The 12,011-nt window shown below is 39.0% G+C and overlaps 3 protein-coding genes across 18 annotated transcripts in view; 2 read left to right on the forward strand and 1 right to left on the reverse strand.

The window, feature by feature from the left end:
* Window positions 1-3,475, forward strand: part of SUPT20H (SPT20 homolog, SAGA complex component) — a 33,326-nt gene extending 29,851 nt beyond the window's left edge. For 12 of the 16 annotated variants that reach the window (XM_064493194.1, XM_064493196.1, XM_031465908.2 and 9 more), the window contains 3 exons: window positions 606-711; window positions 2,137-2,240; window positions 2,980-3,475. In XM_064493194.1, coding sequence (XP_064349264.1) covers window positions 606-711; window positions 2,137-2,240; window positions 2,980-3,117 — 348 coding nt within the window. In that variant the 3' untranslated portion in view covers window positions 3,118-3,475. The remainder of the gene's footprint in view (window positions 1-605; window positions 712-2,136; window positions 2,241-2,979) is intronic. The other 4 variants (XM_031465916.2, XM_031465919.2, XM_031465917.2 and 1 more) reach the window with 1 other exon arrangement.
* Window positions 3,387-9,993, reverse strand: EXOSC8 (exosome component 8). Its single transcript, XM_010993882.3, has 11 exons — window positions 9,915-9,993; window positions 9,140-9,176; window positions 8,855-8,918; window positions 8,017-8,090; window positions 6,763-6,808; window positions 5,955-6,060; window positions 5,825-5,870; window positions 4,958-5,054; window positions 4,553-4,673; window positions 3,943-4,049; window positions 3,387-3,603 (listed from the first exon to the last, which is right to left on the reverse strand). Exons 1-11 carry the CDS (start codon window positions 9,929-9,931, stop codon window positions 3,488-3,490), a joined length of 831 nt encoding a protein of 276 aa, XP_010992184.1. The 5' UTR covers window positions 9,932-9,993; the 3' UTR covers window positions 3,387-3,487.
* Window positions 9,994-11,191: 1,198 nt separating this feature from the next.
* Window positions 11,192-12,011, forward strand: part of ALG5 (ALG5 dolichyl-phosphate beta-glucosyltransferase) — a 36,185-nt gene continuing 35,365 nt past the window's right edge. The window contains exon 1 of the mRNA XM_031465924.2: window positions 11,192-11,324. Coding sequence (XP_031321784.1) covers window positions 11,259-11,324 — 66 coding nt within the window. The 5' untranslated portion in view covers window positions 11,192-11,258. The remainder of the gene's footprint in view (window positions 11,325-12,011) is intronic.

Below are 12,011 nucleotides of genomic sequence, written 5' to 3' on the forward strand. Positions count from 1 at the left end.
AAACAAAGTGAAGTCAGACAGATAATATCACTTATATGTGGATCTAAAAAATAATACAAATGAATCTATATACAAAACAGAAATAGACATAGAAAACAAATGTATGGTTACCAAAGTGGGGGAGAGGGATAAATTAGGAGTATGAGATTAACAAACTATTATACATAAAATAGATACGCAACAAGGATTTACTGTATAGCACAGGGCACTATATTCAGTATCTTGTAATAACCTATAATTGAAAAGAATCTGAAAAAATACATATGACTGAATTACTTTGCTGTACACCTGAAACTAACACAACATTGTAAATCAACTGTATACTTCAATTAAAAAAAATAATTCTGATGAAGCTTTATACAGCATCAAATAATAAACCAGTACAGAATCCATTCTAAAAACTCGGTTTTATTTTCTTTCTTTCAATGTACTGTAAGTTTTTTCTTGTTAATAATCCTGAATACCTTTGAAGTCTTATCCTTATGTTATTTTTACAAGACAATCGATGTTGAATTTTTTTTCATACAGGAAAAAGTACTAATTCTTTCTGCCAATCCAAAGTTGTTTTTCTTTTTGTACAAGTCATGTGTTATTTTTTTATTCAGGCTGTTGAACAAAGTTCATCTAGTCAAGAACAGGCCTTACCTGCTCAGCACACTGCCGTCATTAACCTTGCTGGAGTAGGGAGTTTTATGCAGTCACAGGCAGCTGGTTGGTATCTTCATAACTAAATATGTTGAATTTACTAAAAGTGTCTAACCTATTTGGGATCTCACCATTTCAACTATTGCTTTTCCTTCTTTTGCAAGCAGTAACAAGGAAAAAGTTCAGTTGTAATTATTGAGTGAACTATTAAGTCGATTAATTGATGGCCCTCAGATTTTTTTCACTATTGACAATTAAAAGTGCTTTGACCTACATGTATTAAGAGCAGTTCTATTTTCCTCATGTTAAATATTGGCAAAATTTTACACAATTATCCAACCCATTGGGAAGCTTCCAAAACTGTTAACTCTTCAGTTTTCCTGGGTTATTGAGAGCGCATTTTTCTAGATTGCATAATCTTGTCTCATTCTCATAGCTTGTAGTTGCGTGAATTAAGACTTAATGGTGAAGTAGTATAACTTATGAAGCCACTTGTAAAAAAAACAAGATTATACTGAATGATTGCTCACTACTTCTAGTAGTAAATGGTGAACCAAAGATTTACCTTTAATGAAGATTATTTCATAAACTGAAGATAGCAGTTACAACTTTACATTAATTAAAATCAGTAAGCTGCATGTGTAAAAAGCTGAGATAGCGTTTGAGGATGCCTGAGTGAACATGTTACCAACATTTTAAATTATCACCAGGCTTACTATGGTGCCTTTAGGATCCTGTGCAACTCCCAGTGTCTGAATTTGGAATTTATGTAAGCACATGTTACATAAAGCTCTGACTTAGAGCTAGTGAATTTCCAAATGGAAATTTATCATAAACCTTTACCACATATTATAAATTTCCTAAAATAGCTGTATTGTAACTTAATGGAAAGAACTCTAGGCTGACAAGTGAGAACGTTCCTAGCTCCAGAGTTGCTATTAATTATCTTTGAGTTCTCAAACCATCCAGGCTAGAAATTTCATCTGTACAGTGAGTCAGATTTATCGCTGATCCCACCCGGCTTTAAGTGGTTCACCACCTCTGTTGCTAATAGTGTGGTTTGATACTCATTGTAACATCTCAGCATTTGTCTACCAGTTTTATCCTTACCGAAGTTTGGATTTCTCCCACTCCTTTTCCTACTTGAGTGGTTATATTTTAAAATAACATGCTGTACTCACCATTTTGCAAGAAAGCCTTCTCAACAAAATAGCACTAGTATCAAGTTTCATTGAGATGCAAGAAGAGAGAGGGGCACAGTGCTTTGGCCCACATGCTCTCCCTTCTCCTCCATGTCCGGGAAGTTCTGTAATCAGTGGTACCCTCAACTAACAGGAGACTGTACTAAATTTATTCTGAAATGTCTGTGATTTGATACTTAAGATTAATCATACTGATACTTTTCTATTTCATTTTCTTTGTTGTCCTTTTCTAACCCTGGTAGCCTTCAAACTTTTTGACTGGCCTGCTTTCCCCTTCTCCTCTCTGTAGTGTTGTCTCAGCTTGGCTCTGCCGAGAACAGACCTGAGCAAAGCCTTCCTCAGCAGAGATTCCAGCTCTCCTCTGCCTTTCAACAGCAGCAGCAACAGATCCAAGTAATCCAGCAACTTCACTCTGGTTACATTTTTAAAGATACTCTGCTCCAACAGTACTTCAAAATACCTTAGTTTTATTTTACTGTCTTTTAAGACTATACAGTAATTGGTAAATAACTTAGCAAATTTTATTTAAAAGTCTGACAATTTTAGCCAACTTGGAGCACTCAGTATATATTTTGTACATTTAAGTCATACCCTTTTCCTAAGTTAAAATCTTTCCTGAAGTGCTGGTGGCACATTATTATAGTTTCCAATGTATTTTGAAGTAGTCAGTTGTAAGTGCCAATGGTTAACTTTTTAATAATGTACTGCAGAAAAAGGCAAGTATACCAGTGTTCCTGTTAGTAAATGTCATACTTGTTTTAGAAAAATGTTACTCCATTATTCCGGGAAGGCAGCGTACTACAGTGGACTGTCTTTGCAGGGAGGTTTTATGTTGCTGTGAGCTGTCATACAGCAAAATGGTAGCTGAAGTTGCTGAGTTACTGCTAAATAGACTGGCCAGGCAAGGTCACAGAAATACCCCTGAAGTCGACCGAGAACCGTTTAAAGCCCTCGGCAGGCTTCTGTGCCACTGGTGCTGTTTGACTGTGTGTTGTCTCAGTGTGGTGTAGTCCCTTTTTGTTATCTTGGTGCTTTCTCCCTTTCAGTTTTGTTGTTTCCATCACTCTGAGGAAAAGCACCTTGCCATTCCTGCCTACATTGGACCTAACTTGATTTTCTCCTTCTTTTGCAGCAGTTGCGATTCTTGCAGCATCAAATGGCTATGGCAGCGGCAGCGGCACAAACAGCGCAGCTCCCCCGGCACCGGCACACAGGCAGCCAGTCAAAAAGTAAAGTGAAGAGAGGCGCGCCGACCACTCCAAAATTCTGAGTCGTGCATTTTTTTTCCTTTTAAAAACATTAAGAGCATTGAATCAAAAGGGTTCTGAGTTTCTACTTTGTTTTTGTTTTTTTTAAATACCAGTATTTTACATTGCTAGATACACAAACTTTATACAGAAGCACAACCCTATGATTTTTAAATAAAAACAGGGAAATGATTTAACGAACCATTAGGGTTGGTTTGCCTAAGTCATTGCTTTTTAAAAATGGTTTCACTGTACATAATGCAGAAGTGACCTAAGAAATACTAGAAACATCTTTCAGAAGAATGTAGTTTGATATTTATTTAGTATAAAAGGTTTGTGCACAGTGTAACAAATACAGTTTTTACAAATCTGTTTTGAAAATGTCGTGATTGTTTATTTGGGTTTCATACTTTTAAATACTTCATCCATCAGTTTTTTTACTTCTTTGTGTCTTGTAACTGCTCGGCTCATACAGTCCTGAAGTTTAGCTCCAGTCAGTCCACTTCCACCTGAAAAATTATTGTGCCAACACTATTAATACCTGCTATTTTTACATGATCAACATCATGTCAAATTAAAAAACTAACAAAAAAAATCAAAATTATAAACCAGTAGTATGGTCTCAAGATTTGCAAGTTATGTTTTAACAAGACCGCCCAAGTGATCCTGAAGTTTAAGAACATCCAATATAAAAACGCAAGGAATCTGAGGTAACAGAGAAACTACAGTAGACTTAATGTTAGGCAAAACAATAAAAGATCCACATTCCATCTGGCCCTCCCTAATACAAAGAAGCTCACACTGAGTTCATCTCTGTTTGGTACTGAAATGGAGGGGGAAGTACATGCCTGGTTTGTGAAGACAACATAGTTTGCCTTCTTCATCCATTACTACTGTTAAGGTTCCAGTTGCCAGATGTTCCTCCTCTTCAGTAGGGTCAACTATAAGCAGAGTGCTATTTAAAAAATTTAAAAGTGTACATTATCAATCCATGGGACGAATTTTATTTTAGAAAAATACTAATTAAACTCACCACCTGCATTCTACCTTAGACATGGACCTAGACAGAACTGGTAGAAACCAGAAAAATTAATAGCAACCTAAAATTCTACTACTTGTAATAAGAATCTTTGCCCTTCAATTTATGAGTATATTAAAGTCCTTGGCAAACACTGAAGACAGCACAAGGTGAATCTTTTGTGAAATAATTGAAAATTAACATTACACAGGAAAAAGCAAACCAAGCTACAAGATAAGAAACAATTAATCCGAATCAGGATGTTTTTAACTGTAAGGATTAGCTAATAATAATTGTGCAGGGACAACAGGTATAAGGTCAGGTGTCCAGGCAAACTAGGATGTATAGTCAGTCACCTTAGGTATTTCCTGAAAAGTTAGAAAGCTGAAAAACAATCCATTACCTTGAATATACAACTTTTATACATTTGATTAACTTACTCGTCAAACACGGCAAAGGAAGTTGCAACTGGATGAGTTCTAATATTCAAATGACTTTTCTTTTTAAAATTAACCTCTGCTAAAGCAGTTTCTTCATTTATAGTAACTTCAGGCAACCGTACTAGAAAAAGACAAACAGGTAAAGTCAGTCTCACACTAGTGAAAAGAACAAAAAGGCATTCTGTGCTTTGTTAATTCACTATTCCCTCAATTTAATTTGTCAGAAGTATTACTTTTAAAAAAAGAACAATTAAGGTAAGTATAGTGGATACAAACATTGTTTTCCTTTAATTTAGAAACACATGAATGATAGGTAACTCTTAAGAACCTTTAAAAATTTATTGAGAAATTTTAACAAAACAGAACATTCTGACATAAGTAGGAATATACCCTAAGGTTGCTTACCATTTTTTAAAGCTGCTAACAAAGCAAATGTGCAGGCATCCAGAATGTTTCCATCGTGGTTGAGGCAAATGAGATCACAGTATAGAACCCAAGCAAGCTAAAACAGAGTTTACACACAGTGGAAATTAAAGCTTTCTGATTGGTATAACATGGTATTTGCTTCTACTTAGAAACCACACCCTTGATTAGACAAGCAAAATAACCTTCAAGGCTCAAAAACTTGAAAATTTAAAAAAGCTTCACATTTATAAAATAAAAACAGTGGACAGGTTTGGTAAAAGCTGACTTGACCACCAAAAGCTGACATATCCATTTCCCCCAAGGGAGCTATATACTGAGAAGGAATTCCCATCCTTATTGGGATGAGAGTATTGCTTTTGAAAATCCCAAATGAAACTCAAAATGTACTTTAACACAGAAACCTTAATACATGAAATTTTTAGGTTTTACAATGCTTAATAAATCAGTATAATCAAAAAGGAAAAGCCTCTATGTACTAGTCAACTTGGTTTAAAGTTTCCAAACAGACTTGGAATTTACAGTGTGGATTCACCTTAAACACGTTAGCTGGTTAGATATTGATATGCTAGAAGGAATTTCAAAATGACTGTATTCGCTATAAAAGTTATGGGGGGAAAAGATCACATCAGCTTAAAAGGTAGCTCCCAGCCTGGCAATGAAGTAATCAAAATTGGTTTTTTGTGAACTATATAGTTCATCCAGATAGAGTAAGACTGATTTTTTTTTAACTGAATTCCATTTAGAAACAAGACATCCATATTTAAGGCTACTGTGGTTTTTTTAACTTCCCCCACAAAAAAAAAACACTTCAGAATTAATAAAAGCTCATGGCTTTATTCCTGTTACCTTTCCTGGAGAAATGCATAAGTCCTCTTTCTGAATTATCTGTGAACTTGATTTAAAGACAAAGAGCTCAGTAAATAAAAGGTCAAAAACTCTCTAAAATGAATGTCAGATTTTATCATGATGATCTTACTTTTCAATGACATCTGCAATGAACTGGCTGGCCACTTGGGCCTCTTCTCCAGGAGGTCCAGACCGAAATCTCGATGAACACAGAGGTGACAGATCCACATTCGGAACTGAAAGAAACACTGCTGCTATGAACCAAACTTCACCTCTGGTTTAATGTTAAAGGTATTAATAAATCGACTGCAAAGGCAACTGTGGCCATGGATGGGCTTTCCAAGTAGGAAGCACTGTAACACTGCAATTACATTCTTTTTCATCTTTGTGAGAATCAGGCTTAGATAAAATTTGTATTTGCCAACTTTTTTTCTACACAAATACAAAAAAAAAAAAATCTATTTAAGGCCTCAATCCTAAATTATTCACAAAAAGTCCTTAGATTTCTTTCAAAATACCCCAATCTGTAACAGAAGATAGCCCCTCTAGTCAAACCAACTGTTCTGCATTTTTAAAATGTTGATTCCTACCATAAAGAAAAGATGGCCAAAGAAAAAAATCACAGTGGTATAGTATAAACAAAAATCTTTATGGAAACAGAAAAATTTTCAGTTACAGCACTTTGCCTAAGAGATTCTATTTTCTTGGTTGATGACATCTGTATAAACAAAAACTGATGAAACAAGTTTGATAAATATATTTACAAAATTCTGTATCTTGCTGTTACGGTATCTTCTAAGATACATACAGAAAACTTATATACAGGAATCTATGAGGCTTCTGAATAAATTTTTTCCACTGTACTAAGATTTAGCTATAATAACAGTATTAACCATGTTAAAGTATTTGTGTTAAAATTCCAAAACCATTTAACTTACCAACATATCCCTTATCAGGGGCATCTGCTGGTGGTGCTCCAAATTCCTACAGAAGTAAACAAATGTTTCCTATGAAAGAAGCTGCTAAAAAATTGTGAAGACAGCAGTTAGTCATGGAAGGCTCTACCAAAGACCGTATGAGTTAACTCCACCACGAGCACCTACTCTGCTTGGGAAGGTATGCAGGGGCTCTAAGGCCACGGCGCCACTCCTCACTAGCTCTGCAAGGCAAGAAGGCAGTACATCATGGCTGACTGCAGTGCACTCAGCAAAATTACCTGGAGCTCCAACTGAATTTCTACCCGACCCTCTCTTCCACGTATCAGTAGCCAAGAATATGAATTTAAAGTCCAGGTGATACTGACACCAACAGATTTAGGAATTGATGGTATACTGACCAAGAGCAAAATCCCTGGAATCACTGACCTGGTTCAAATGTCAGACCAACACTTTCTGGCTTGAAAGACTTTGAGCAAGTTATTTAACCTCTTACCATTCAACTTCCTCATTTGTAAATGGGAAATTAATAGGGCGTACTTTCAGGGACTATTAGTAAGAGTCAGATGAAACACTTTTAAGTCCTTAGCAAAAATCCTGGCAAGGAGTAAGAGATCAAGTCTTGTTAAGTATCACCCCACCTTGACTGAGGAAGAATCTGAACTCAGGTTAAGTGATTCAGTTAAGTAGAGGCTTTCGAGTCACTTATGTCTAAGTTCTATTTATGAGCCTATGTTCCTGGATAAGTTATTGAACCCCATGTAAAACAAGAGATAAAAAGAGAAATACTTCAATGACTGTCTTGAGGATTAAGCTAGATAATCCTGTAAAGCACCTAATATAAGGTGCCTGGAACATGCAAGTAGTCAGTGGTAACTTATTTCCTCGAGCTTTTCTTTTGAACGTCTCAACTTTCTAAACAGTTGCACAGATTAAACGCCATCACTGGATAAACAGGTCACCAAAAATCTCTTAATTTCTCAAATTACAGCCAAATTCTTTAAAAATTTAAGGTGGTGAGGACTTTTAATTGTTTCAATTCAGCACATTTGCGAATGTTCACAAATTTGAGTCATTAAACTTGGGTTGTAGTATCTAATACTCAAAAGTGAAAACTTGGGAAATGAAAACAAATACTAAAACACTGACACGTCACTACCTAACCAACAGTGGAACTACAGGCGTATATTACAATCTAATAAGTATACGAAGCTATTTTGGTAACTCAAATCTTAATAATACATACATTAAACCTACCGCTTTTATTCCACAAATTACTGTAGTATTTCCCAGCCTCACTAAAGAAGACCCATCTGCGGTACCAATTGAACCTGAAAAAAGTATTTAAGCAAAATGAAAAAGCATTTTCATCTCCTACATTTTATCATGCTACATTATCTCAGTTGTTTATGAAAGTTTATTCCCTGCTTGAGTCTTTTTAAAATTATAGTTGACCCTTGAACAGCACAGGTTTGAACTGTACCAGTCCACTTAGAGAAGGATTATTTTCATTAAATACTAACTACTCTAGTACTACACAATCCACAGTTGGTTGAATCTGAAGATGCAGAACCACAGATAGGAAGTACCAATTCTGAATTACTTGGATTTTTGTGCGAGGGTCAGGACCCCTAAGCCTCTCATTGTTCAAGGGTCAACCATACTGTTTTAAGTATTCACTATCCTTGAATTTGAGTTAATCCATTTATCATTCAATAACAGGACTTATACAGATTAAATCTCTTCCCACAAAATTACTGTAATCCCTTATACATGGTAGAATTTGTCTGAAATACTGTTTAAATAGCTCAGAGTCTAAAACCTGAGAATCTCATACAGGTAAAATTGGAAAATTCCATGTTTACAACAGAAGGTTTAATTAAGTGTAAGGTATATAAGAAAACCATGTCTTGGAAATTTTGAAGGAAGGAAGGGTGGAAAACAGTTACTTTAAAATTTAAAGTGAACACATCAATTGAGAGAAAAGTGAGCTTAAAAAACTTTACAAATAAAAACCTATTATAAACACGAAAAATTCTATTTTCAGAAATGAAGTAACTTCAGCATTCTATTTTAGAACTCAAAATATCCTTACCTATGTTGACAGTTGTGGTTCTGAATTCACCAAGTTCTCTTCCATCAGGACGGCAGTTCTCCTTCTAAATAAACATATGAAAGTAGATTACATCTACACGGATATTTTACACACACCAGGGAAAACACATTAAACCTCGTTAAATTAATTTGAATTAATTGAAAACAGTAATTTAAAAACTGAGCATGTAACATTGGTTTAGGTGTGCAATGTAATATCTGTGTTTATGAAAAAAACATATTATATCATCATAAAAGGCATAACATGTATATAATCTTCACTTACCAAAAATCTCCTGTAATACTCCAGAGGTTCCACAGTTCTGAAACATGTTTAAAATACGAGATAAGTTAGCAATAAACCCTTATATTAGCTGTACCTACGACTTCAGCAGCCAGAGATTAAACGTTTTCGTTGTTACTTTATAGTTACAGAAGGCACGTGTAAGACTCGTTGTTATTCGAAATTCCAGGGGAGTTACTGAACTCCCCATTAGATCTTGCTTAAGAAAGTAAATTCTAAAACATTATGTATCTCACTTTATCGTAAACTGGGAGTTTATATACAGAGAGAAGTGTTTCAATATAGCTGGTTTCCTTTGGAATCCTATTCATTTCATCCATCTAAAACTAGATTCTCAGAAGGGAAATGTACAGGCTTCCGCAGAGTGGCCCCCAAAACGCTTCAGTAAAACCTTCCAAACAAGGCACAATGCTTTTAGAAATAAACTACAGAAGGTGGAGAATAGGGTGGCATGTGGTTCTGACGGAACACTTCTTTAAAAGATTGTAACTGTGTCTCCTGAGGCACCGCATCCACTGCATTCGCAGCAGGTACAGAACTCTACACACTGTCCCTTGCATCACCTGCCTCACTGGGGGAAGACGGACCCATTCCTTTCACTACGGCCACCTGCAGTCGTCCAGCCCGCCTGCTTCCGTGGTGGAAAGAAGTGGGAACCCAGTGAGGTGGCCACGCGATGAGAAAATCCCAGCTAAGGGTAAAGGTAGCCGTCATCCGCTAGGGTCCCAGCTCGAGCCCGCTGGCCGCCCACACTCACTTGAACCCAGCCGCCATCTTCCCGCCCGCGTCTCTGCGCCTGCGCCCGCGCCCGTGCCCGGGTATCACAGCACCTCCGGCCTGCTCTCCTATTCCGTCTCAGCACTTTCAACACTGATGCCTGCGCCTTGCTTTGGCCGCCTGATATCTAGAAGGTGAGGCTGGGTTGAGTGGAGTGGGACAGACCAGGGCAGGGATGGTTTCCTGCACGCCTTCGCTTCACCTGCCCCTAGGCAGACGCCTCTCCAGGTTTCCTTGCCTTTGACTTGTTTTGACGAATCGGCTGTTAGAGAAGTGACGAGTGTCTGTTTACAAACAGTCCTCTAGCGCAAGCGTTTAAGGGAAAATCGACCTTGTAACAAAGAATCAAGCGTTGAGTGTGCAGTATTATTCCAGTATCTCAGCGTTCTTCTCCCGCCTCCTTCTTAGGCTAGGCCCTGGGCTTGCCTTCTCCTAGGTAAAGGGCTTCCTGCTCCAGCGCCGAAGAGTTATGTAAATTTTCTGTGAGCTCGTTATCCGCAGCTGATTACACTTTGCAGCTACCCGGAGCGGGCTCCAAAGGAGCAGCTTCGTTGTGGGCTGTGTCGTGGCCCAAGACCTCCACCTCCTGCTAATAGGGTTGCCAGATAAGATACATCCAGTTCAATCTGTATGTCAGATAAACAAAAGAGTGTCATTTTGGTTTTTTCTTTTCTTTTGTTTTTTAACTACGAGTACGCCCAAAATAGTTCATGTTAATTAGTTGTTACCAGAGGCTGGGGGAGAACTGGGAAAGTTTTAAAAATGGTGATGATGGTTGCAGGAAATTGTGAATGCAATTAATGCCACTGTATACATAAAATGGCAAATTTTTATGTTTTATTATGTCACATTAAAAAAACTAAAGTAACATACCAAAAACTTAAATGGGTGGGTTGTATAGTATGTGTTATATTTTAATAATGCTGTTAAAAAATGATTCGTTGCCTCTCTCAAGTTCAAATTAAGTGGAATACTATATTTTTACTTGCTAATTCTGGCACCTCTACTAAGATGGAACAGAGCGCCTTCCCGTCCACGGACTGAGCGCCTAGCACGCAGCTACACACTTCGCCTCACCGAGCGGAGACGCAGTGGGCGGTGGTGGCTGCGGGGCCCCGGGTCGTGGCGAGTCCCCGCGTCTTGGCGAGTCCCCGCGTCGTGGCGGAGCCTGGCCGCGCGGCGGCGCTGTGGGCGGCGGGCGCCCGGCCGGCACGCTCCTGGCCGGCACGGCCTCTCTGCCGGCGTGGGGGCGGGGTTGCGCGGCTGCGCTTCCGCGTGTGTGTAGACGCGGGATAGGGCCGGCGGCGGCGCCCCGGCATGGAGGATGGCTCCACTTCTGCTGCAGCTGGCGGTGCTCGGCGCGGCGCTGGCGGCTGCAGCCCTGATTCTGGTGAGGAGAGGGGTTGGGGACCGACGCGGGCCTGGGCTCCCAGGCATCCTCTCCTCCGCACTGCCTGCTCTTCGACGTGTCCCCTGCAGCATGCTTCTCCCAAGCCTGGACCCCAGAATTTCCTCTGCTAGAATTTCACACCCCCTTTCTTACGTTCTATATTTTTATTTTGGAGCTTTCTCTCTGTGTGTGCCCAGAGCCTAGTACTTGTGTTCACTGGAACCTGACCACCCTGTCTGCTCTCCCCCCCACTCATCTCCGGACCCACCCTCCCTGTCAGCCCCCACCTATCCAGGATGTCCTCCTGGGTCTGCAGTCTCTGCAGTCTGGCCCCACCTGGGGAGGTCTGGGGCCCCCAGAAGGTGTGTGCTCTCTAGACACTCCTTTCCTTGGTGTGGTTAAGCAAATAGAAAGTGGTGATAGCGCCGACTAGAGCCATCTGTTACAGATAGGATAAATCAACAGACCAGGAGACCCACTAGGGACACTGGAAAAACCAAGATAGACAAGGCCTATTGTTACCCTCTGCCTGGGGGTCGTTATGTCCCAGAATTCAACACCCTAAAATCGCTGACTCTAAATGTGATAGTGCAGTAAAATTCAGACTCCGATTGTCTTTGTCATTACTGAGGAAACAGAAACATCGTAACGCTTGCTGATACGTAAGTCATAGAAAATTTGCCTAGT

The sequence above is a fragment of the Camelus dromedarius genome, chromosome 13, assembly GCF_036321535.1.
Source record: "Camelus dromedarius isolate mCamDro1 chromosome 13, mCamDro1.pat, whole genome shotgun sequence".
Taxonomy (NCBI): Eukaryota; Metazoa; Chordata; class Mammalia; order Artiodactyla; family Camelidae; genus Camelus; species Camelus dromedarius.